Source organism: Sphaerodactylus townsendi, linkage group LG10 (assembly GCF_021028975.2).
Source record: "Sphaerodactylus townsendi isolate TG3544 linkage group LG10, MPM_Stown_v2.3, whole genome shotgun sequence".
Lineage (NCBI taxonomy): Eukaryota > Metazoa > Chordata > Lepidosauria > Squamata > Sphaerodactylidae > Sphaerodactylus > Sphaerodactylus townsendi.
Window position 1 is genome coordinate 12,206,112 of NC_059434.1, and position 26,717 is coordinate 12,232,828.

At 40.9% G+C, this 26,717-nt stretch overlaps 1 protein-coding gene across 1 annotated transcript in view; it reads right to left on the reverse strand.

Moving 5' to 3' along the window:
- The window catches only part of WDR19 (WD repeat domain 19), a 44,794-nt gene that overhangs the window by 16,827 nt on the left and 1,250 nt on the right, over positions 1-26,717 (reverse strand). The window contains 24 exon segments of the mRNA XM_048508714.1: positions 1,028-1,174; positions 2,352-2,435; positions 2,770-2,852; positions 2,945-3,091; positions 3,960-4,017; positions 6,151-6,260; positions 6,363-6,473; positions 7,692-7,851; positions 7,956-8,160; positions 10,472-10,619; positions 12,037-12,186; positions 14,067-14,189; positions 15,216-15,322; positions 16,437-16,551; positions 16,645-16,817; positions 17,955-18,025; positions 18,985-19,158; positions 19,457-19,569; positions 19,962-20,042; positions 21,207-21,322; positions 22,471-22,586; positions 23,720-23,845; positions 24,364-24,429; positions 24,655-24,746. Coding sequence (XP_048364671.1) covers positions 1,028-1,174; positions 2,352-2,435; positions 2,770-2,852; positions 2,945-3,091; positions 3,960-4,017; positions 6,151-6,260; positions 6,363-6,473; positions 7,692-7,851; positions 7,956-8,160; positions 10,472-10,619; positions 12,037-12,186; positions 14,067-14,189; positions 15,216-15,322; positions 16,437-16,551; positions 16,645-16,817; positions 17,955-18,025; positions 18,985-19,158; positions 19,457-19,569; positions 19,962-20,042; positions 21,207-21,322; positions 22,471-22,586; positions 23,720-23,845; positions 24,364-24,429; positions 24,655-24,746 — 2,876 coding nt within the window.

The following is a 26,717-nucleotide window of genomic DNA, read 5'->3' on the forward strand; positions in this document are numbered from 1 at the left end:
CGCCTTATCACGGGTTTTTCCCGGACCTGGATGGATGTACACCTTTCTAAAAAAGCCACGATGGATCCGGATAGGAAGGGAGCAGTGGGGAGGATTGTGGAATTGGACTTCCCACCGTTGAGAGTGACGTGGAGCCTCCCATCCAATCAGGACACAGTGAGCTGTGTGCAGTGCGCGTGCAGCCCTTTTTAAAATGTCCATATATTTCCATAATTTTGCAAGGAAATATATAAAAAGTACCTCCCGTCTTTCATAGCCTTTTGACTTCATCTGGCTACAATGTTCCCTGATGCATGTTAAGTTCCACTTCCGACAGCTCAGAATACAACTTCATTTACCTGATGAATTGTGGGCCAGAGCCCATTTTAATGGATTATTAAAAATGACACAAGAATCCCTTCATATTTATGTGTGTGCTTGTTATTTGCTGTCAAACTGCTTCCAACTTATGAATTATTGACTCCAAAATGTCCTGTAGTGAACACACTTGCTTAGGATGTTTATACTGATAACCAGGCCATTATAGTTATACATGGATAAAATTGTAAGTCTTAATAGTAAGTCTTAGCAGGCTTCTTCCATCCAACTGTCAGACCCTGCTTGGGACCTTTTGGTAACGAATTCCGCCAGGAGACCTGTAGAAGACCTAATTGTTCCCACACTGGGCCTTTGGGGGAGTCTAGCCAATGTTGATAGGACCCTCCTCCCTTCCTCGCTTGCTGCTCGCAATAACATCATGTGGCCCTACCGCCCTTCCCTTCCGATGTATGGTTTTAGAGGGAATTGATAGTAGGCGCCATCTTAGTTGACATTAATATTATATTAATTTATAAGTTGTACTTTAATGGGGTAGGGTTTATTTTTATTAGAGCCATCTTAACTTAACTTATATATATTTATTGTATTTTAATCTGATTGTGCTCTATTTACATGTTGTACACCGCCCTGAGCCCTTCGGGGGAGGGCGGTTTATAAACCCAATAAATAATAAATAATAATAATAATAGTTTGAACAAGTAGGCTTTACCTGGCCACCATTTTGGCTCCATCAAGAGACTGTGTTTCTCTTACAACGCTAACAGCCTTCTCAGGGTTGTTCAGATGATCCAAATACAGCCGGATAACATTGTCCCATTGCTTGGCATTTTCATAGGCCAAGACAGCTTCTTTGTACCTATCAAAAGAGACCACACATAATTTAAACAGAACTTTAACTGCAGCTTAAAACCTCCAGGTCCACTTAGGTCATCACAATATATTCAGTGTCAAGCTCCCCAGTGTGCTTTGTGAATTCCTTGTGTTGAAAGCACAGAACAATCTAGGGACTTTGTAATTATCTGTTGACGAAGTGTCTATGTACAGTGTAGCCCACTGCACAGGTCTATGTACAGTGTAGCCCACTGCACTCTGGCAAACTTTTTAATGGGAATAACTTTGAGGCTACCCAGAAGAAGTAACAGAACAGGTCTGGGGGATCCAAACCATTCTTCTGGGTAATATCACCATAGGCACAAAGGTTGAGCTTATAGGAGAGCTTGCAATTTCATGGCTAATGTTTTGCACTTGCTTAAAATCAAGCAATTAGCTACTGAAAATGACATGTAAGATCTAACCACTACTGTTGGGCCAATATCTTTCAAGGACATACATCCATACCTACCAAAGGTATCTGTTGGTCACTGGATCACTTAGGCTGACCTTAAAAATTGACTCACAGAACCAATTTGGTTCCAGAAATCTCTTGGGCATTTTGCAAGCTTGGATGGATCATCTCCTGATGGTTTTATGAACTAAATTTCACCTTGTATTGTTTGCCAAACAACATTATTTAATGTCAGGTTCCTTTTCCGTTTCAACTTCTTCCTGCCCCAAAACTACAGTCTGCAGAGACACTTTTAATTTATGTATCTTTAAAAACTTAAAAACCTAGGGCCACTGAAAATATTTTCTAAAAATCTGTAGCTAGTTATCAGTCCTTTTTATGTCACATTGGGAAGCCTTACTTATATATTACTTCTTCATTTATTAGGTAACTTAAAAGGGCTTCATGGATCTATTTTTTCAAAATAGCAAAAAGGGGGGATAGTAATTCTGTAAAAGTATTCTTCTTTTGCTGTTCCTTCCAGGACACAGCACAAATAATATCACATATATCAGCTGAGATTTAAAACTCAGAAGCAAAAAATGAAATGATTAATGTTCCATTCCTGAACGAATTAACATTTAAAATGCCATCCTTCCCACACATGCTCAGATGTCAGTCCTGTCAAATTCAGCAGAGTCAACCCCTACATTCGACTATGGTTGGACGTTTACGATAGTATATTTGGATTTGTCTCCAGAAATTATACCTGCCATCTGCTTCCTTTGCTTTGGCATACTGTAAATGTATCTTTGGCGAGGACACATGGGGCAGAAGCTCACCAACCTTGGCCCTAGATGATGGAGATAATGACATGTCACGTTTTATGATAATAATTTTACATTCTTTTTTTTGTCTCAAACAATTCCCCCCCCCCCCAAAAAAAAATTGTACCAAGGAAAGTTTCTCAAAACTTGCCAAGATATATTTAAGATTAGTCCATAAGATCTCATTTATTATAACCCTGACTGGACTATAATTTTTTAGGAATGTAGAAAAGGCTCAGAATGTGGTAGCTGGTGCATAATTCAGACTCCTAGCTGTCTTTTTTTTTTAAGAGCATGTTCCTTAACCTTATGGGCATGGCCAAACATTTGAAGGCGTGTGAATATTAATTCCACACTTACCAATTTTTGCAACGGATATATACTGATGCAGCTTTGTCATAATATTGCCCTTTTTCATAGAGCTGGGCAGCTTCTGAAAATTGCTGTAATACAAGAAGTGATAAAAAATTTTATGCCAAGAGTATGCAAACTCATACTGCAAATTCATTCTTTGGAAATTCCAAGTTCCAACTACCTTCATGCTCTCCAGAATGGCTCCACAATCTCTTTTTAGAACCCTGCTAGGATGCTTGATGGCTTGGTTAACGCCTCGCCGAATATCACCCATGCGAATAGACATCTGAGCAACTCCAGCAAGGCAGGCCTCATCATGCTCCTGGAACTGAAAATCAAGAGTACAGTATAAAGTTATAACGACACAGTCACCATAATCATAAAAAAGCAACTAAAGGGATAACAACGACATCATGAACAACAGAGGTGCTGTTATTTGGAACGCATTAAAAAGAACACACACAGAAGGCAGATTTATTTTGTTTTTAAAATCAATACTTTTTTTCATTTTATGCAAGGAACAGCCTAAGTGCATATTTGTAGTATTTTCAAATTAACTCACTTGGACAGAAAAATACATTTTTTTTGGTAGCAGGGTTCTCTCGAATAAATATTCCAACATTTTTAAAAACATCATCAAAACACAGGTTTTGTAATCAAGACAGAAATAAAAACTATTTCAGTGGCGTAGTGGTTAAGAGCAGGTATACTCTAATCTGGAGGAACCGGGTTTGATTCCCAGCTCTGCCGCTTGAGCTGTGGAGGCTTATCTGGGGAATTCAGATTAGCCTGTGCACTCCCACAAACACCAGCTGGGTGACCTTGGGCTAGTCACAGCTTTTCGGAGCTCTCTCAGCCCCACCCACCTCACAGAGGGTGTTTGTTGTGAGGGGGGAAGGGCAAGGAGACTGTAAGCCCCTTTGAGTCTCCTACAGGAGAGAAAGGGAGGATATAAATCCAAACTCTTCTTCCTCTTCCTTGCCAAGAATAAAGAACCAGAGATCTGAAAGAAGGCAGTTACGTTCTCCAACTATGTGGACATATTTGCTTTAATATATATGGTTTCAGTAACAATACTGATTTCTGACATTATTAAATCAGCCTCAGTTGCTAATAAGTATTCTTGATTTTAAATAAAGTTTCAAAAGAAGATTTTAATGAGAAAGCAGAGAGTGTAATTGTGAGCAAGCCATTACCTTATTGTTCCCTGTAATTCCTTTTTCATAGTGTGCCAGAGCATTCACATAATCTCCACTAAAAGAAAGCCAAATTATAACATTATGAAGTATCAGAGTATATGACTACATCATGACATAAATGAGATAATTGGGAGAATTTGAGGAACAATTTCCAGATATTCGGTTCCGCAATGTCAGGTGTACCAAGTCAACATCCAAAAGTCTGCTCTTTGTAACCTCTTTGTTGTTTAGTATAAGGGATGATAAAGAGACTGCTGCCTAACTATTCCTAATACTTACTACTGTTTTATTCTCTATGAATACTTACTGAGATGCTTTAGGAAAGGGATGCTGTTTTGCTCATTTATCTGTCTAGACCAGGGGTCTGCCAGCTGTGCCTCTTCAGATGTTCATGGACTACAATTCCCATCAGCCCCTGCCAGCCAGGGCTGATGGGAATTGTAGTTCATGGTATCTGAGAAAGCTACAGCTGGCTTGAAAGACCCCCCTGGCATCTGCATTTCGACCTCCCTACTTTGATCCTAGAGAATTCAGAAGCAACCAGCCAATTTAGCCCCATTTCTAATAAATAAGTTTGAAAGGGTACATCAGACTTATTTACATTCTCAGAAACTGGGCTGCTTGGTTTTTCTACTAACAAAGAGAGACTTTTTAAAAATAAGGGAGATGGAACTCATTCCATTTTCTGTGACATTATCCTAGAAAGGATGCAAGAAGCTCACTCCAAGAAGACTTCTAATTAGAAACCAAAAGAGTATGGTCAGTGGACTCTTTGATTGGAAATATTCATCAAGCTGTGGATATTTTAAAAAGGTAAAGGTAGTCCCCCGTGCAAGCAACAAGTCATTACTGACTCACAGGGTGACATCATATCACAACATTTACTTGGCAGACTATGCTTCCAGGGTAGTTTGCCGTTGCCTTTCCCAGTCATCTACATTTTACCCCCTGCAAACTGCATAGTCATTTTACCGACCTCGGAAGGATGGAAGGCTGAGTCAACCCAGGGCCATCCTGACACATGGCCATACTGGGCCTGGGGGCCCCACGAGAATAGAGCCCCCATGCTATCCTGTGTGTGTTTTGACTTGTAATCAATCAATCAATCAATCAATCAATCAATCAATCAATCAATCAATCAATCAATCAATCAATCAATCAAATTATAAGGCAATTCTCTGCAAAGAAATTTCATAAATATTTGTGTGGAACACTTGAGTAATAATAAATAATTCATAGTAATTTCATACTGTGCCATCTCTGGCTTACCAACTGAGAATAATTTATACATTGAAATTTTTGTGTTTTTCAAGGCTCAGGTTGTACTGTTCAGATGTTTGTATGATTAAACTTTGTTGTACAGTGTGCAAATTGTTGTACAGTTCTGCAAATTGTTAGAAGCACCAATAAACATATGTTAAACTGTATCGACCATGTAATTTTTTTCCCCATGGTTGTGTAGGTAGGGTCTCCAGTGCATTGCTTTGGCCAGAGGGCCTGAGTCAACCTTGGGCTGTCTTCTGCTGGGATTGAAGCCAGGTTGTGAGCAGAGCTTTTACTGCAGTACCTGCAGCTGACCCCTCTGGGCTGTGGAGCTTAGAACTACACTTACATACATCTATTGGCAAAATGAACTGAAGCTTTTCAGATAAGAACACATCATTTATTATGTTGCAAACCTCACCCACACCCATACACCCACTTCTAAAAAGAAAGATTTCCACCGGCACTTGCATCCAGGTACTTAAGAAAGGCTACAGTAGCTGAGCTGGAAAAGTGCTCGCTAAGAGGGAATTCTTATTGTCCGGGGTAAGTATGCAACCACGAGGCTGCTTCATTATTACATTACTTTTGTATCTGAGCCACAAGGGTGTACTGAAAATGCACTCAGGCATAATCTGAGCATTACAATATGCACAACATATTACTCTAAAGAAAAACCAAGGACAGCAGACTATCCTGGAGTTTCGCCCTTCCCAATTCCTCTCTACTGAATAGTTTAATATAGTTCATGTTTCATCCACATGGCTAACAAGGGATTCCAACTGTCTCCAAAAAGAAAACTCAGGAAGCAGTCTGTATTTTCAGCAGCGATCTTGTTTAGAAAAGGTTTCAACTGCTTTTGAGGTAGTTGCTTACAATTTTTCCTTAACAGCAACAGAATACAGTTGAACTTTTGAGAACATACGTGAATTCCAGTTGTATAGCATATTCCTTTGATATGAAGGGGATTTCATCTGGTGCCAAACGCTTAGCCAGCTGCAATGCACTGTCCCAGTGCTGCAAATCTCTTCTCATCTATTAGCAAAAGAAGTGTTGATTTTAATAGGTGGGATTTTGATGATCCCAAAGAATCAGCATATTAAAAACAAAGCAATATTAGGGGGCTTAGTTAGTTACCTCAAGGGCAACAGAAGGACAAGAAGATGCTAAATACAAATCCTGAGCCAAATTAAAGTCACTAGTAAACATGGCAAGGTGCCCCGCCAGAAGGTTGTGGTCTTCTATACCCTGAAAAAGACAACATAAAAATAGGTGAGATCTCTATTAAGGGACAAATCTGATTATAAATAACATTGCTACTCTGTCCAGGGGTCAACCCCTCCCCCGGGAATAAAAAGTTTAAAAAATCTCAGTTCCTGGCTGTTGTGTAAGGAACAGGAATGTGCAACCTAAGGGGAGGGGTGTCCTTTCCATGCTCTGGGCTACACACACTTTGTATGCTGATTTCATTTGCTATCCCTGAAAATTATGCTTCGATGTGCACAACAGCTCCCCCATGAGAAAAGTTTTCTAATACATTTCAATGTGAGGGGCTGTGCTGCAGGTGCAGAAAAACCTTGTATTTAAAAGGCACAGTCGGTTCTCAACCTAGTGTGATCTCACTTTCCCTCTCATTCACGATTTTTATCTCTCTCTCTCACACACACACACACACACACACACACACACACACACACACACACACACACACACACACACACACACACAGAGTGTGAGTGAGTGAGTGAGTGAGTGAGTGAGAGAGAGAGAGAGAGAGAGAGAGAGAGAGAGAGAGAGAGAGAGAGAGAGAGAGAGAGATAAAACTGATCCAGTAGTTGCTTTGGTACCAGCACTTGCCACTAGCAAATTCAACGGCTTACAGTCAAAGCTAACTTACATATTCTATTCTCCCCAGTTTTCAAGCCTGGACAGGAAAAGGTGCTCCAGGTATTTGACATCTTCAGGGAGCTTTCAAACTAGCTAGTTTTGTTCCACCCTACATGGTCATGAACGTGGAAGCCTAGCACTACACCTGGTACCACAATGTATGGATAGAAAGTCGTGTTTGTACGGGAGAATCAATGAGAGCATAGGAGTCGCCACAAATACCACCAGATCGGCAGCACATTTTACAAGCATGGGTGTTTGCCAAAGACAGATATTCAGAAAGAACTAATGGGGTTTTTCTCTGTACTTGGGTTTTTTAAAAATCAGCATCGTCAATTATTTACAGTGCAACCCTAAGAATAATTACACCATTCTAAGGGCTTTAACTTCAACGGACTTGATAATTCTGTTTAGGAATGCTGTTACTCAAAGAAGTCAGAGGTCACACATTTTGCTTTTTTTATTGGAACTTCCAGCTGAAGTTCAGGCTGTCAGAAATCAAGATAAACTGCAGTGTAATCTGACAAGAGTTGAGTTTAAACAGCTGAACAGGCAGAACATTTTACACTTGCGTGTTACCTTTATTTGCTCTAGTGACATGACCATTCCCACATTCCTGATCGTCCTGTAAACCCGAATTGCAAACTCCAACTCCATGTGATGTAAACAAGCTCTGGCTAGCTCATTCCAACTGGACGGACTGTTCAGCAGTTTGCACAACTCCCATGCCTCTGAAAATCTATGCAAAGTGGTGAAGACAGAGTGAACAACAGCAATAATCACACTATGCGTGCCCAGGTCTAGGTATACTGTATTCACGTACTGCAATTAAAAGGAACCTACCTTTTCAACATTATGGTCTGGGTAAGCATTTGTTTCAGATCGTTAGGCCCCACGCTTTTTAAAGTACCAAGAAAGCTATGAGTGCTAAGGGCAACAGTGTTGGTTTTCCCACTTTGAGTCTGGCAGGTTAATTCTCCGTTATATAACAACAATGGCTTGTGAGAATAAGGAACTCTAGTGCCTCCTGCCAAAATCACCTTGGATCCTGCATTACAATGAAAAGAACGTTATTCCGTAAATTTCCCATTCTAACAAAGTTAACACTTGGTTGCTGATAAATGTCTAACAGTGAAGTCCTAAATAGAGTTATACCCTTCTATGTCCATTGAATTGGCAGGAGGGCGTAACTCTCCTTAGAACTGCTCTGTAAGAATCGTTAAAGAAACAAAATCTGATGCATTAACTTTATGAATTGAATTGGTTGTCTTCAGCAGGTCTGTGCATGCCTGTTTGATACAATGCCGGAAAATGAATGATTCTTACAGCCCAATCCAGAGCCCTTGGATGGTCGGAGATGGTGCCACTGCAGCGCCGCCCTGCTGCTTCCAGAGAGCTTTTCTGTGGTGTAGAGAGGCAAAAAACCAAAAAGGCCTCTCCACTGCTGAAAAGCCCTCCACTGGGCTCAATGGGTGTAGGTCACCAAAAAGTTCCCAGGAGACAATGTCAGGATGGAAGTCGACTAATATCAGCTCCAGCCCTGCCCATGCCTCCAGAATGACCCCATGATGCTGGCAAAGCTGATGGGGATGCAGGGAAACTGACAAGGTGGAGCATCCTGGGAAGGTCATGGCAGCTGCCAGCCAATGGATTTGCCTCTCCGCCGGAGTAAGCACCTCAGGGAGGGCAAATTTGCTGGCATAGGGTCCCGCTGCCTCCACCTTTGCCTGACCCCCCCCCCCCCCCGGGTCAGGCCATTGATGTTCAAGTGTCAACCAACTAAATAAAACCCAATGGAAATAAAGATTAACATAATGTTCTACAACTTAACACCTGTGCACTGACAAAAGAAAAGAATTACATTTAAAAACTAGAGATTTAAGCTTGACTACCATAAAAATTCTAATATAAGAATTCTGCATTCCTCAACAAGGCTGCCCGTTATCCCTGTTTATATTGGCAATGGACATATTAGCTGTAAGAATAAGATCAGGTAAGAAAGCAAGAAAATACTGGATAACAATTCACAGTGAAATACGGAAGATATTAAAAATCAAATCACCCACCAGAGTCTTTCGCTGGTTTGACTGGAAAAATGTCCTGATCCCAAAATAAGAAAATCAATTAAATCCTAGCAGGAATAGAATTTGTTTGATTCCAGGCCAAAAGATAACTATATTGGATGTAATGTTGCCTCAATCAACATTCCAGACTCTAACATGCGAGGAGAGCAATGAAAAGTTATCATACCCTGATTGAGATTATTTGTAATAGTCTAGACCAGGGGTCTGCAACCTGTGGCTCTCCAGATGTTCATGGACCACAATTCCCATCAGCCCCATCAATTTGTAGTCCATGAACATCCATGAACATCTGGAGAGCCGCAGGTTGCAGACCTCTGGTCTAGACATCTTACAGGGAAAGTTACCCCTACAATTGATTTACTATCTAAAGATTTAAGTACACTGTCACTTGTTGAAAAAAATAAACCACAAAAATAAGATATTTAACACTTCTGAAGTAGACAGCCTAAGCTAAGAAGGCATGAAACTGCCTTTAGTCTTTGTTTTGATTGTTGTTCTTTCTCTCTTAAAACTCACACACCCTTTCTAAATTAAACTTGTGAGCTCCTTGGAACAGGGACCTGCCTTTTGTTCACTCTACTCTGAAAACTGCTGTTATACGGAGTGGTGGTCTCATATAAATACTAAATTGCAAGATCTAGCTCTGTCACTGGATGATCTACTTCTCATGACTGCCAACGAAATATACCGGCTTATAAAGCAAAGACTCCTTGAACAGGAACCTCAAAAATTGATGACACAGGCAAATAAGTTTGTTCTCCCATCCATCTGAACATTTTGCCTCGTTTCTCCATTCCAGCTATTTACATCTCCTACACGATCCCAACCTGAGACGTGCTGTTACCTTGGCCAGATGCAATGTTCTCCCCTCCACTAGACGATATAATAGAGAGTGTCATATTTCATCTATTGATAGAACTTGCAGCTGTAACCTTGGTCTCGAGGAAACTGTTTACCATGTTCTCCATCATTGTCCCCTATATGAAGCTGAGCGGGAAAATTTCCTCAATCCTCTTATGGCTGGATTGGGCAACACTGCAGATGCTGCCAAGACTCTGTTCCTGTTGGACAGCAACTCTACTAGCACTCTTGAACCAACTGCTAGATTTCTGTGCGCTGTCATTGTGATACGTTCTCAAATGCTTGCCAATTTTAATTCAACAGTTTAATATTTTAGTTTTTTTATGCTGCATGTCGAAACAGATATGCCATTAAAGGTCTCATTTCATTTCAACTGCTGTTATACTGATGGATGAAAAACAAAACTTTAAATACCTTGTATAGTATCCTTATGGAAGACATAAGTATATATTTTATCATCATCATATGCAACAAATACTCCCTTGTCCATAGCCCAGTTTTCCCACAGAATGCCCTTGATTGTTGGCTGGAAATTTGGAATCTCATAGACGCCATCATTTACCTACAGAAGACAGCAGCGCAGAATAAACTGAAGGAGCAAACAAAACGTGATAAATTTTATACATTCTTACATTAAGATGACATTTACAACCAGAAAATCATAAGGGCCACAGCTGAATAAGGAGACGATTGTCAAGAGATGGATCCCTTTTAGAAGTCTCCTGTCAAGTCAAACAATGGTTCAGCCTGACACATAACAAAAACGATCACAGAAACCTCTCTGCAAGGCAGTGCGATGCTCAGGCAGCAGTGCAGTCATGGCACAAGTACTTCTCCAGCGCAGAAACCTGTGCTGGCATCAAAGGGGCCATTTCTGGGGGTGGGGCCAGCTTTAGTTGGCTTTCTGAAACCCTTCAGCCCAGGAACACCCCCATTTGCTGGTGTATACACTTATGCCAGCGAAAAGATAGGTGCAGCCAGTGGTGGGATCCAAAAATTTTAGTAACAGGTTCCCATGGTGGTGGGATTCACAGTGGCCAATGGGGCTGGGCGGGGCACGACGGGGCGTGGTTGGGCATTCCGGGGGCAGGGCATTCTTGGGCGGGGCTGTGGCAAGGACGCAGCCGCTGCGCCGGTCCTTGGGCGGGAAACAAATAAGAACGTAAGAACATAAGAACATAAGAACAAGCCAGCTGGATCAGACCAGAGTCCATCTAGTCCAGCTCTCTGCTACTCGCAGTGGCCCACCAGGTGCCTTTGGGAGCTCACATGCAGGAGGTGAAAGCAATGGCCTTCTGCGGCAATGGCCTTCTGCACGCAGGCGCAGGCTGCCACGCACGCCGGTGCACCTCCTGCTAGACTGCTTCAAGTTCTGCGCGCTACTGCTGAGGAGCGGAGGAGGGGCGTAACTAAGACAAAAAATCAAGTGGCAAAATCACCAATTAGTAACCCCCTCTCGGCACACACAAATAATTAGTAACCTACTCTCGGGAACCTGTGAGAGCCTGCTGGATCCCACCTCTGGGTGCAGCCCTTGGAGCTGCATAAAGCAGTTCCACGGAGGTTGGAGGAGTGTCTCTGCCAGATAAAATGTATGTCTGGTTTTGGCATTTAACCAGATTCCTCAGAAGTCTATGATGTTTTTTATGAATTAACATCATCGAGAAAGACCTAACACACATTAGTTACAAGAATATTGTTTTTAGACCAAATAGGTCTGGATTCAGGTGCGCAATCAGTCATCACTCTTATAGGGTGGCACTGGACATGCCACTTTCTCTAAGCCTAGCCTACCTCTCAGGAATGCTGGAGATAAAATGAAATGACCTTAACATGCACCAGGTCTTCAGTTGTTTCGAGAACACGTGAGATACAGCTGAGAAAGAAAGTGGAAAAGACAGTGGGGGGGGGGGGGGGGGGGGGACCACTGCACCCTGCAATCCACACTTTGTACATCTCAACTGGGTAAAACAACTTACAGGACAGTAGACAAAGCCATCACTTTTATCATCAATAAAAACTAGTCTGGAGCCGCTGGGATCTGGGAAGATTTTTCGCACACTGACAGGATGTCGATAGTCGTTCACATATTGCCAGTCTTCAATGTAAAAATATTGAATAATTCCAGCCTAGTGAAGAACAAATAGCTGCGTAAGAAACTAGCAAAGCAACATGCTTGGGAGTCAGGGTGAATTGTCTAGACATCTTCTCTAGCAAAATACTTTTTGACTTGAGAACTACAGAACAGCAAGGCCTACACATCAGCAAGAAAAGCCTACTAGAATGAAAAATAAAAACAAAGCAAACCAACGGCAACCTGTCCCTACACTAGTAAAAAGAGATGCCTGTGTGGAGACATACTCAAGGCCTACATGGAAGGAGAACAAGACAGAATAGGATCTCCATCAAAGATAGTGATTCCCTACCCTTCAGAAACATATTTGGGAAGGGGGGCACACCCCTCCAACTTTGGAAAGACCCCTGCCTCCTTTCTTCAAACCAGATCTAAACCAAGGTTACTGTTTATAAGTGTGTAGGTTAATGTACAAGGAGAGATAATTTTTGGTATATCCTTCCTCTGCACCTGTGCTAGTGAAGATCTTTCTATCAGTAAAGAGTCATCTGCCCCTTTGGCATCTGAAGATATACAGTGGAACCTCGGTTTTTGTTGGTAATCCGTCTGAAAACAATAGATGAAAACCGAAACTGATGAAAACCGAGGCAAACTTTTCCATAGGAATCAATGTAAAAACAGCCACAACTATGAGCTGTTGGAAGCGGTGGCTAAATTTTTAAATGGTGTTATTTTAACTCGAGTTATTTTAACTCGTCTGTTATTATCTTGCTAAGTTAATCTTAAACTATTTATATGCCATTAAATGTATTTGAAATCGAAATCGAATCAATGTAAATCTAATTAATATGTTCTAGGCACTCCAAAAAACATACCAAAAACACATTTTTGGTGAATAAACATAGTGTTTAATGTTGAAAACAGTAACAAACAATAACACTAGGACCAGCTTTAGAGCCAGTGGACCAATGTCGCACCAGAAAGCTGTCCAAAGAGGTCTGTTTCTGACGCCTCTTTAAGATTTGTCTGAAATAAGGCAAGACATTGTCATTAAACAAGTTGCAGACACAGCCTGCAACACCTTTGTCTGGGTGATTTTTCTCCACAGCCCCCTGCACCTTACTGCAAATTGATGAAAACTGAGGTAAATCGATGAAAACCGAGACAAATTTTTCACTGAAAAAATCGATGAAAACCAAAACTGATGAAAACCGAAGGCAATAAAAACCGAGGTTCCACTGTACACTCAAAGAAGAATCTGCCACCTCCCATTGAGAAGAAGAAGAAGAAGAAGAAGAAGAAGAAGAGTTGGATTTATATCCCCCCTTTCTCTCCTCTAGGAGATTGAAAGGGGCTTACAAACTCCTTTCCCTTCCCCCCTCACAACAAACACCCTGTGAGGTAGGCTGAGAGAGCGCAGAAGAACTGTGACTAGCCCAAGATCACCCAGCTGGCGTATGTTGGAGTGTACAGGCCAAGCTGAATTCCCCAGATAAGCCTCCACAGCTCAAGCGGCAGAGCGGGGAATCAAGCCCGGTCCCTCCAGATTAGAGTACACCTGCTCTTAACCACTATGCCACTGCCAAGCCCTGTTTGTCACCAACACAATGGGGGGGGGGGGGGGAAGAGTATGACTTTAGAATTGACCATAAGGATGCAATACCATACAGTACACATTTCAGGTACCAAATTTCTATGCGAAAAATTATTTCAGGAGCAAAGCTACTCTTTCATCATTGAAACTATCAAAAGCGTTAAAACATCCTTTCTACGTCAAGTTCTGGATTTCCTCCACGTGAGGATATTTTTCTTGTTTTATTTCTTTGTAACAGGATGCCCAGTGTCATGAAATGTATGCTCACAAAACATGATGATACCGTAACACATTAACACTTCATACCAACTGAGTGAACTTTGAAACAGACAAATACTCACATCAGTACCATAGATGAGGAAGTCACTAGTTAAAGTATGGCACAAAATTTTACTTTTATCATCATTATCGGGAAACAGTCTGGTCTCCCGTTCTTCCTGGGTACCCAGGACTTCACTTTCTATCTATAATATCCAACAAAAGCACAAAGTTTCTTATCAGCAGAAAGAATTGAAATAACTTCAATCATGTTATAATTTGAAATGAAAGAAGTCAGCCATATTCTGTATCCATCTCACCCTTATCCTTTGGCTTGAATTACTTACACACCTTCAAGTACCATCCCAAAGGTCCTCAAGTCATTTTGCCAAACCAAATGTATTATTGTCGAAGGCTTTCACGGCCGGAATCACTTGGGTGCTGTGTGGTTTCCGGGCTGTGGAAAACACAGCCAATGTTTCTCCACCCACCCTGGACACTCCACCCACAAAACACAGACAATGTTTCTCCACCCACCCTGGACACTCCAACAGATATATATACTCCACTTGCTTTCCCAACATCAGATCCTCTGAAGATGCCAGCCACAGATGCAGGCGAAACGTCAGGAGAGAATGCTGCTAGAACACGGCCATACAGCACCCAAATGTATTATTAATTTATTTAAAAAAATTATTACCATTAGCTGCTTTTCTCCCTCAAAGCTGTATAATAATCCAGAGCTTTTTGTCCTCAAGTGAGCTCGCTGACACTAACCCAACATCCTACTGCCCCTCAGGTTGTTTATGTTGTACAATCTGCTTCTAATACTGCAATCCAAAGAACATGTTCCGGGGAATAAGCCCCGTTGAATCAGATTCAGTACGATTGTGAGCAGACTTGCCCAGGATTGTAGCTCTCTAAATTACTCTGGGAAGTGCACAAGATAAGGGTTTTTTCCACAGGTGTGCCATCATAAAGATAAAAGGGGGTGGAGCTGTCTTATATATGCATACAAGTCACAGGTGTCCAATAATAATATATTTGTGTATAACATTTTTATATAACATTATAACATTAAGGGGGACATGTTCTATTCAGGCTCCTTGTCCTTTCAAGTAAATATAGTATTTTAATATTTCCATCCACTCCAGCATCAAACTGAGTATATCATCACACTGCATGTATTTACAGTCTGTGCTCAGTTTTATTCTGGCTCCTAATATGCTTACCATATGTAACTGGACTTTACCCTCAAAAAGGGCCGCAGCATAATCAGAATTAAGGCACATATTGTTTACAGTTCCGAGATATTCCATGTCCTTGAGTTTTTTGACACCTGTAGAATTTTAAAAACAAGGGTATTGTGATTATGTGTCTCCTTTGAACATTTATTTAGAGATTTAAAATTCTAAACATTTAGGATAACATGTCCAAGCACTGAATGCTGCGGCTAGCTTTCAGAGCTGTCCTAAGCAGACATATGCCTTTCTAACTCCACTGAATTCAAGGGTGGAACTTTGCTTTTTTTGCCATCAAGTCACAGCTGACTTATGGAGACACTGTAGGGCTTTCTAGACAAGAGACATTCAAAGGTGGTTTGCCATTGCCGGCCTCTGTATAGTCTGGAAGTCTCCCATCCAAACACTTGCCATGATTGAGGCTGAGAGGGTGTGACTGTCCCCTAGTCACCCAGCAAATTTACAGGGCATAAGTGGTGGAGCGCCAAGGGGGTGGGGATGTGTGCGTCGTGCACTGGGCGCATGACTGGGGGGCGGAAAATCGCCCCCGGCCCCTCCCCCTTTCCCCATGCCCCCTACAGCACTCCGCCCCTGCGGCACACACACACCGCCCCCCTTCCCACACTTACCTACGTTCCTTTTCTTTTTAAAAAACTTTTTGAGGCTGAAAAAAGCAGCCTATTTACAGTTCAGGCTAAAAATTGCCTGATGAACTACAGTTCCCAGGAGACCTTGGGGCTCACAAGGTCTCCTGGGAAGTATAGTTCGTCAGGCAGTTTTTTTCCCTGAACTGTGAAGAGGCTGCTTTTTTCAGCCTCAAAAAGTACTAGAAATAGAAAAGGAAAGTAGGTAAATGTGGGAAGGGGGTTGGGGTATGTGTGCTGCGGGGGGCCCCGCGGGGGGGCCAGGGGGCGGCAGAAAAAACATACTGCGCACCGGGCGCAGTTTGGCCCAGCTACACCTCTGCATGGCATATGCCATTTATCACACAATCCCAGTGATAATTCATTCTAAATGCTTCTATAACCATCATCATATTCCCAACATCTAAATTCTGGGAACAGAAAAGTCTTCTCACCACTTCTAATTAGGTGCTAGGGTCAACAGGTTATGACTTCAAGCAATAAACTTCCATTGTATACAATGCAATATACTTAACAAATGTGACAGCAGAGGACTGCTTTTAAAGGAAGGAACTACGGGTCCACTTACTGTTCTCTCCAAGAGCATAAAACCATGCACGATTATTCATGCCCACAGCCAAGTGGTAATGTCCCACAGCAACAAAGCTGGGCTCGACTTCCACAGAAACTGTAACTGGTATCTCCTAAAAGAGACCACAATCCTATAGCTGATGACTGACTAAAACAATCAAACGGTTTACATTTAACTTGATTTAAAAATGAATGAAGTACCATACTCTTTCAATGTGGTTGGCTACAGTGACTTCAAGGAGTGAGGTGAGGTACGCAATCCGAGTGCTGCAAGAGTCTCCAAGAATGGGGAGCTTTGTTAGGAAGACGTGAAGGGATCCTCTCTTTGCAGACACGGCCAGCAGTTGCCCATCATCAGTCCACGACAGCTGATCTAAACCTACAACATCAAATTTTGCAGAACAAGGTCATTTTGTCCCAGAGACCCAAGACTCAACTTTTGCAAGATGACAGCTTCAAGGCTTCATCACAGAGAAGTATTTCTGCAAATCTTATATCTTTGCATCTTGCAAGACATTTATGTCTATCAATGGAGCTTAATGTCACATGCAACATTACACGTATTGGCCTACACCCCCACAGTTAATCTTTGCTAGTGGACTGGTATTTCTGTTCCTTGCTACCTTCCCACTGCAGCCCAAAAGCTCCTGGAAATGCTGCTCCTGGAGAACAAGGAACCTGCAAGAACCTTTTACTCCAGGAGCAAAGTAAGGAGGAAGTCAGAGGTCTGCAGTGGGACAACTGAACTGGAATAATCCTACCCTCTTCCACTAGATTTACAATGGAATCCAAGTTATTATTGTAAGTTCTTATTTAAATTGCTAGTTCACTCTCAGTCTGGGGGACATTAAGTTACATTCAACTTCAAAAGATGCTACATTAGTGTTATCTCACTTGTGTAATCTTGCCTTTCCACACATCAGCTCAACGTCACTTTCTTGGGTTCTCTTGTTTTATCCTAACATCCCTATGAAACAGGCTAAGCTAAGAGATACTGACTAGGTCAAGGCTGTTTGCGATGACCCGCACAGATAAGAAAAGATTTGAACTTAAGGTCATTCTGATCCATATCTAATATACTGTTATACCACATTTTAAAAAAAATATAAAGATGAGAATATATATATTAAAAGGTCTGGCATAATATTTATTATCTATTTATATACATTTCTATCCTACCCTATACCCGAAAGTCTCAAGGCAGGTTACAACATAAGACATAAAAATCACCTAAGTTAGTAGATAAATGCCTCTTTTCTACTTTTCTACTAACTCTGTAGTTTATAATGCCAATAAAGGCTTTGGAATTGGAAATCACCTAAAAAGTATTCTAAACTGTGCACAATAAAAACTGTTTAAAATCCTGAAAAGCCTATTAGAATTCCTAAAAACCTATTATAATCCTGAAATTTCCAAAAGGGGGAAACTATCTCTTTGGCCAAAGGCCAGGGTAAATAGGTGAGTCTTTACCAGTTTTCTAAATATGGCAAGGCTTCCCATTTGGAAACTGACATACCTTTATTTTCATCTTCTAAGTTTATTATTGCATACATTTCATTTAGGTCTGACAGGTCATGGATCTTAATGCTGTAACAAACAGAGAACCCCCTTTTAATATTTATCATGTAATCGTGTGCTACAAACTATCAATATTTTAGTTGTACAACTATGGGAAACAAATAATTGTCAAAAATAACATAAATCTAGAAATAAAGTTCAGAAATCATGAAGTCAATCATTTAGCTTTATGACTATTGAATGAACAGTTACACTCTTCTGAATCCACTGACTATAACAGACTTAGAAGGGTGTGGTTCTGTTTAGAATTGCCCTTAAAGTTTGCAAAGACAATCCACAAATAAGAAGTTACTTCGACAGTCTTTGAGATGGTAATCCTGTCTAGACCTCCGCAGAACCCTGTTGCGAAGAAAACAAGACACTTGTGAAAGCAGAAACATCAGAAACTATCAGAATGGGATTAAACTAGAGCATTCTGATAACTAAACTAGAACATTCCAATAACCTTTAGAAAGACTGTCACCAGCACAAACTCCCTGCATCTGCCTGAATGCAGTGGATTAGGTATGGACATTACAGCATACAAGACTCCTGGTTCACCGCTGTATACCACTTCTTTCAGACACAAAAGGTAATTTGGCACAAATCTTAATTGTGTAGAATTCAGTATGAATCTTAGAACTACATAGAGTGTGGGATCATAGTTAATCTTTGTAATTCAGCAGTCTGTTCCATGCCTGGAAACTCCAACGCATGAATGAATCCCTAACATCCATAAATTAAAAGGACGGACTCTAAACTGTGTGTGAATTACTTTTTGCTCATGAATTTATTCCATCCTTTACTGGGCAGCACATCCACATATACAATCCTTATTTTCCATCTGATGGCACAAAGTCCTTTGGATACAAGTGGCAGTTGCTAAAGTATTTTCACGCATTCCCAGCATTTTCACTAACAAGCATCCATCATTTGCTTTGAGATATCTGGTATTTTAATGGCCTCATCCAGAAAACACAGTCACTCACCAGTTATCTCCACACGATGCAGCTTTGTTGAGCGACTGTGATATTGCAATGCTTGTCAAATTATCTTTATGATTGCAAACTTGTAAGATTTCATGACCAATCTCTCGAATGTGTGTAGAGATCACCACAAAGAAGCCGAGCGAGAAACCAATCATGATATAACCATCCCCATACCTGGAGAGACAGCAATAATGTAATTACACACACAAAGTCCAGGCAACGTGAGTGCAAGAAAACCAATGCAAACAAAAACTGAGGGGAGAGCCACAAATTTCCGAGGTAGCAAAAAATAAATTGGGAATATTTATGGAAATAAAAGTGGTATCTCAATCTACAGTTGAGTGGTGGACAAATGGCTAATTACACATCTTTTCTTTTCAAGGACACTATTTCAGTCATGAAGTACGCACAGAAAACAGATTTTAAACCCAGTAGGCTAAGAACTGTGTCAGAATTGTAATGAATCACTTACCATTTGTAAGCCACAATGCTCCCATAGTGCTGTTGAAACTGCAGTTCAATTGGGTTATCGGGATCTTGGAAATTAAAAAGATACAGTATTTTCTTGCCAAGCACAACACTTACCTGTAAAAAAGTGAAATAGGAATAGTGGAATAGTCACTACTGGAATGGGATTCATGCTCTCAGACACACTTTGCAATTCAGTTCAAAAAAGGAACAGTGTGTGAGTTATTTTAAACAAAAACAAAGGGCTGTGGGAAAGCCCTTTGGAGGGGGTGGGGAAGCACTGGAGAAGGGCCATCCCTGCCCACCAGCCCAGTTTGGATTAGGCTGTTAAGATGCCTTGAGCTAAGAGGGAAAGTGGGATATAAATGTCTACATAAATAAACACATTGAGTCATTGCTAAATGTCTGTATGTGCTATTTTTGTATCAGCATTGTGAATTCCTCCAGAGCAAAATTAACCGAAGCACAATTAACACAATTAGCAACTTGTCTTGTCTTCAATCACTTACTGTGGTCTCGCTTCCTGAGGTTCTGTCATCTGTCTTCATGACTATGAACTGCATATCACTGGGTTCTCCTTTCACTGTTCCCTATAAATAATAAATGTAAAAAGTTAATATTCATATCACAGAAAAGTACATTGCGAATAGAAATCCATACATGATTAAGAGTTTATTGCAAGCTTTAAAACCATTAGATGGTGTGATAAAATAATTCACTTTCCTACATTTGCGTATTTATTTACAAAGATGAGGACAGAACTTTTATTCAAGTTTATCTTGTTCTGTTCCTTTCAATTGGTGTTTGGATTTTTTAACATTGCTATGGTATGCATTCAGTGTAGATATTGTGTTTGGAGACATTCTCATTACTTCAAAGATAGGAAACACTCTCCTATCTGTAACCTTTTTGCCCTCTCAACAAACTGCATTGAAATTCCCAGGTACGGCATTCCTCACTCGAGGGATTTTCTCCCACAACTCTCAGGCAGGTAGTAGAGAGCCTCTGCATAACAAAGGCAATGAAAATTATTGATGCAGACTTCCGCACACGCAAAATAATGCGTTTTCAAACCACTTTCACAACTGTTTGCAAGTGGATTTTGCCATTCCGCACAGCTTCAAAGAGAACTGAAAGCAGTTTGAAAGTGCGTTATTCTGCATGTGCGGAATGAACCTCTGCTAGAAGAAAAAAAAACTCTTTACACAGCCAAGCATTTGGTGCAGTGGGGTGAGATCAATGAAGGGCATGGAACAAAGTGTGCCTTCTTCTCCCCACCATGCTCCGCTTTCGTAAAAGTAAAAAAGAAAAGAAACAAATATGCTTTACACTTGAACAGGCAAACTGTAGCAGCATTCTCTCACTTCCCCCAGGTAATGAAAATTTAAAGATGGCCTGAAGAAATGGACATTGAAAGCAGAGAGCAGCTTAAGACAAAGGGCCTTGGCATGTTGAATTTGGATCCAAAAGCCAGAGATGTAATTCAGAATACTCTTCAGAAGGCAACACATAAGGTGCGCTCAGATCAGATTTTTTTATTTGAATGTACATGCCTATTTAGTTACAAATGTACATACTGCTTCTCTCTTCCATTTGTGACGAACCAAAATCATCACTACTGGCTAAAATCAGGATTCTGATTTACAATCGTCTATCTTCTGCTTTCTCTTTCGCCATAAAAAATTTCACATATGAAATTAACAGCATGTTACAGTTAACAGTTACAGTCTTCTGGATAACAACAAGTTTATTACCACTCGGATAGTGTCCCCTTCATGGTTACTAATTGTTATCAATTTGTCTTCACCACCTAATGCTATAAGTTTCCCATTGCTCCAACAGCCGGACGTGATTCGCTTGGTGTGTTTACCTGATAAAAGTAATGCACAAATAAAAGCCAGATTAAATATTTTTGCTTCCTAAAGAATAATATTAAAAAATATTTAGAAATGAGCAGCATATAATTTAAGTAATTGTAACTGAGCGACCCATGAACCTTTTTTTCTCCTCACATCTTTGCCAGGAAGCCTCAGTGCCCAGTCAGGTTGCTATGACAACCCCAAATAGTACCCAAAGTCTTGCAAGGTGATCTCACGAAATTTCAGTCAAAAGTTAGTGTTGTTGCTGCAACCTGTTGCATGCCAAGGTCTCTGGCTTTGATTGTGCTGCGAGGACCATCTCCAAAATATGCTGCCATTTGCCAAGCATCGCTTGACCCCCCGATCCTTGGTAGAGGGCAACGTGCTGTGCAGTAGGTCCTGTGGCACAATGCAAGGCAAATACTTTGCCACAAAGTTGGGTTGTCTAAGCAACCCAAAAAACCAACCATTTTCATGAGTGTGCAATGTGTGTTCACAGTATCAGTCTGCAGGACACCACAGATGCATGCACCAATCAAAGGTGGGGGAGGGATTGTTGGATTCTTATGTCTACCTGGAGATCACCCCAACTAAGAAGAAACCTCTCCTCTTTTTGCATGCAGCTGTTACTTGAATTTTGTTATCTAAATCCAGATATTTAATAGTACCATTATCTCACTAAATGGACACAATGCTATTATCAAAATGAAACACCAATCTAGACAAATATCTTACTACCTTTTTATAGAAAGTGACGTAACAGACAAATGGTTAGATACAGCTTTTTTTTTACTCAATCTCAACCAATCCCCCTCCTTATTACTGTCCCCACCTCACACAGTGTTTGTCCATTCATGTCCCATGATCCCCAGCATAGCCTTATGGTGGTCAAAGGAGACCCTTTTCTCCCACTTCCTCTATAAGGGGTCTGCAGGGGTCTGCAACCTGCAGCTCTCCAGATGTTCATGGACTACAAATCCCATCAGCCCCTGCCAAGATGAACATCTGGAGAGCCGCAGGTTGCAGACCCTTGCAACTGAAGATCTGGCTGGATCTAACCCAAATAATGTCCCATTACACACCATTAAATATCATTTAAATGTTTAGTTTTCTCTATCTGCTCTCTCTTTTTTGACAATGACTTCATTGTGGCACTGACCGAGGATAGGAATCTTGCGAGAAGTTTGGTGATTATATATTAGCAAGTTTCCCTTGGCTGTTCCAGCAGCAAGTAAGGCTTCCGTTTTCGACCAGCGCAAGAAAGACATCAGTTCCCTGCAAGACAAAATAATTTGGGCTGTCAACCATTTAAAGGCATTTTAATGAATTAACACATTTTCATATTTTCAGAAATCGACAATAAGAATAGAGTCCATGGTTCAAAAACTGTTTAATAAAACTTAGGCCATTCCATGGCACCATTATACTCGATCACATATTAGCTGTTTTGCATTCAAATGTTTACTGAGTTTATAAGTCTTCCTTAGTTAATACTGTGTAAAGCTGAAAGAAGCTGGAGTCAATGAGGAGATATGGGAGAAGAGATTACAAAGAATGAACTTACTGCTGTTTGTTTGATAAAACTATGAAGAAAATACAGGCGGGAGGGGAAAAAGGGGAAAATGTATTATTTGAAAACGAATGAAGAAGAGTATTAATATAAAATGGAATATTCAAATGATACAATAATTTTTTAAAAATACTGTGTAAAGCAGTGGTTCTCAACCTGGGGGTCGGGACCCCTTTGGGGGTCGAATAACCTTTTCACGGGGGTCGCCTAAGACTCTCTGCATCAGTGTTCTCCATCTGTAAAATGGATACATGTTAGGGTTGGGGGTCACCACAACATGAGGAACTGTATTAAAGGGTATTAGGAAGGTTGACAACCACTGGTGTAAAGGATAACAGCCCACACAGTCACTTCTGGATATGCTGACATAACCCCTATCTCACTCCTTTCCCATGCTGGGATCCAGGGACCTCAAAAACATGTGGAGATCCCTATGCTCCCTCTTCTCTATAGGGAACAGGCAGGATAGAAATGTGAAAAATAAAAATAAATAAATAAATTATTTTAATCAGTAGAGATCATTCAAGAAGTGGCATGAGAATCAAGGAGAAACCTGGAAAATCTAGCAAGACTTTGCTCAATGTCCTGTCTTCTAAATAGGGACCCTCAAAGCATTTCAGAAGAAAAGGAAATTAGATCTGCCTTCTTTGTACCATCGAGAATGTCAGTACTCATAAAGCCTGTGCTCTTGACACAGAAAGATCATTGCCAAAATGTTATATTGACCATGACTGAAAACCAGTCATCCCGCAAACGCTGTTTCCTTTATCAACTCCACATTTTAATCATATATAAGATATTATATATACATTAACTTCAATATGAAAATTTTTCATACCTCATGCCAGTATCCACCTGGCTGGTTTTGTTTGTGTTGGCATCCCACAGATAAATGGAACTGGATTTATCAGCAATTATTGCTAGGGTATCTCCATCTTGATCCCAGTCCATTGCAATGCAGTTGCTAAATCAGCACAGAAAGCATTTATCAGAAGTTCTTAAATCAGATTTGATAGGAAAAAAATATTACACGGGATGAAAATGCAAAACTTGCTCAGATTCCCTGATGGAGACATGAACATTCTATCATGCTGGCCTTCAAAAATTGAGGACAGCCTCTTCCTAATCTCATCGAAGTACAACTCTCCCTAACTGCTGATGGACAGAAGAACGGCCACGCTGGATCATCCCAACAAGTCCACGGAGACTGCAACAGCATCATCCCAACTGTGCTCCCCAGCAACTGATTTAAGGAGGCATATTCCCTCTGGTACTGGGAGGAGTAGACTTCCACACAAGTGCCTCTGTTCATCCACTATGACTGTTACTGTGTTTCCACAAAGTCATATTAAAAAGTTAGCATTTCTCTTCTTTAGACAGAAAAATGAACAATGAACTAAATTATTTCTTGCAACATTTATCCCTATTTTTTGCTTAAAATTTTTTTGCTTAACACATTTTCAGTCCTTTGGTAAGACTCACCCAGATAGACTGATTTCATTTTTCTTTTGACCATGGCGATCAAATATTTTTACAGTGTGATCCGACCTATAAAACAAAAAGATTAGCAAGATGACAACCTTTTAAAAATAACAGTAGATCTTAGTTTATCTAAAGTTAACACACACAAGCAGAAGTTGGCATAAAAAACAATTTTCACATCCAGCTACACCTGTGAATTGTCATATTAACACTGTGACTGTGTGTGTGTGTGTGTAAATGTATATATAAATGTAGTGTTAATACTTATAGTCTTAAAATATGTTATCTTACCCGGTAATAGCAATGAAGTTTCCTAATGTCTTCTGCCAAGCAAATTGCACAGGGGAACCAAGCACAGTTTTTTCTAATAGGGAAAATACTCTCTGTGGAAAGAAAGTGACAGTTTAGAAAAAAACAGAAGTGTAATTTTTTTTACATCCTAAATATATTTACAAAATATAACTGAAACACATAAAAGTCAATTCCTAACAATTTGTTGCATTACTCTGATTGAGAAACAGAAAATTTTTGGAATGGACAATACAAACAAGAGATGTTGCTGTTCCTAATTACGCCTATTAAAATATACACAGGAGAGACTGTATGAGACTGGAGAGAGCCTTATTTGAGTACATTAAAATAACAGATTCGTTTACAAAAGGGCAAGAGCTTGCTAACACATGTGGGCAAAAGTGCTTCAAGTTTAGGAACTACAAAACAAAACCCAGTGGAAACCTAAAGATCAATGCCATTAAACAAAGAACACGAGAAATATACAAGTATATTGCAGCAGGCCTTGAGAACAGAAGTGGGCAGAAAACTTGTCTGTTCTCTGGACTTTTCTGCAAACAATACATGCGATTTTGCTTTCCTCCAGTGCTACATGCCATGGGTGTATTCCTCTGTGGAAGAAAACATTATGTAGCGATCACCTCTAAGCTTTCTGATTCCCGCAAGGCAAATACACAGCCTGGAGATTCTCAGGTGGATTCTTGGGGGAAAAGTAATAATTCTTACAAGCATATATTAGTGCAAAAACGCCAGCTTGTGGTCTAAAACTGGTAGACCAAGAGTTTACTAAAACTGGTAGCTAAAACTGGTAGACCAAGAATTTACTAAGCACCTCATCCCTTCATACACCCCTCCAAAACAAACAAGCCAGTCCTCTCTAACTTACATTATATATACCCAGAAGAGTGGATATGTCTGTCCTTGAAGATTCAATGTTGAGTGTACATCTCTACATCAGGGTCCCTGAGGGAGAGCTGTAGCGAGGGAGAACTGCGCCCGGGGCATGTGTGTACCCTGTGCCCCTGCCCCACAACGCCCCTGCTCCGGGGTGCGCCTGGTGCAAGACGTCTCCCCCGGCGCTACGCCACTGCCCTGAGGCTGTTGGATGTTCAGATACCCCAAAGCAAAAAGAATAACTGCTATATGTCACAACAAGAAGCAACCAAATCTCAAAAGGTTTTAGCCTGCGATCTACATTCAAAATCTTGACTTGATTCGGCCTGATGTGCTCACATTTGAAATGTAGTGTGCTCACCAGTTTTCACACTCTGAGGATATGGGGAAGGGGAAAAGCCAGCTTCCAGATTCAAGTTGGTTGTAAGCTCTGAAATCTAGTTTTCTAGAAATAAAGCGCTAACGTAGAAACACAAGCCTACTAACTCTTACCAATAAGGACCCAAAACAACACATTAAAGAAGCATTTAAAAGTGAGGAGACTCCATCTAAAGTGAACATGTGTGGCCATGTGCCCCCTTTGCTGTGTTGTGTTGGGCACTTGGGGCTCCATGCCTATTCTATTTGCCAAGGCAGAAAAAGACTTCCCTACAGTTCCCTTCAGACTTCCCTACAGTTGCAATCCCCCCGCAACAGATCTCCAGTGATTTTTACCAACAGCGTGGCAATTAAAAACTCATCAGGCAAAGCTCTTCCTTATTAATGAATGTCCGTGCAGTGTGGAGGCAAGCTTTACTTGTTGAACAGCTGCCAGTCTTGGATTCTTTTAAAAAAAAAGATTAAGAAGTGGAACACAGTACTGCTCAGTACATTCCTTTGTGCCTTTTAACTGCTGCACAGCACAGAAAATTGCAGAGCTCTCCCCTCTGAGTCTCCATGCTGTGGGAGTCTTCACTTGGCAAAAATGTAAAGACGCTATAAATACTGTAAATTTAACCCCACCCCCGGGAACACTACCTGTAAAATGTATTGTCGAAGGCTTTCACGGCCAGATTCAACTGGTTCTGGTGGATTTGCCGGGCTGTGTGGCCGTGTGTAACAGACTTACCCGTGATACACCTCTGAAGATGCCAGCCACAGATGCAGGCGAAAGGAACAAGATCCACCAG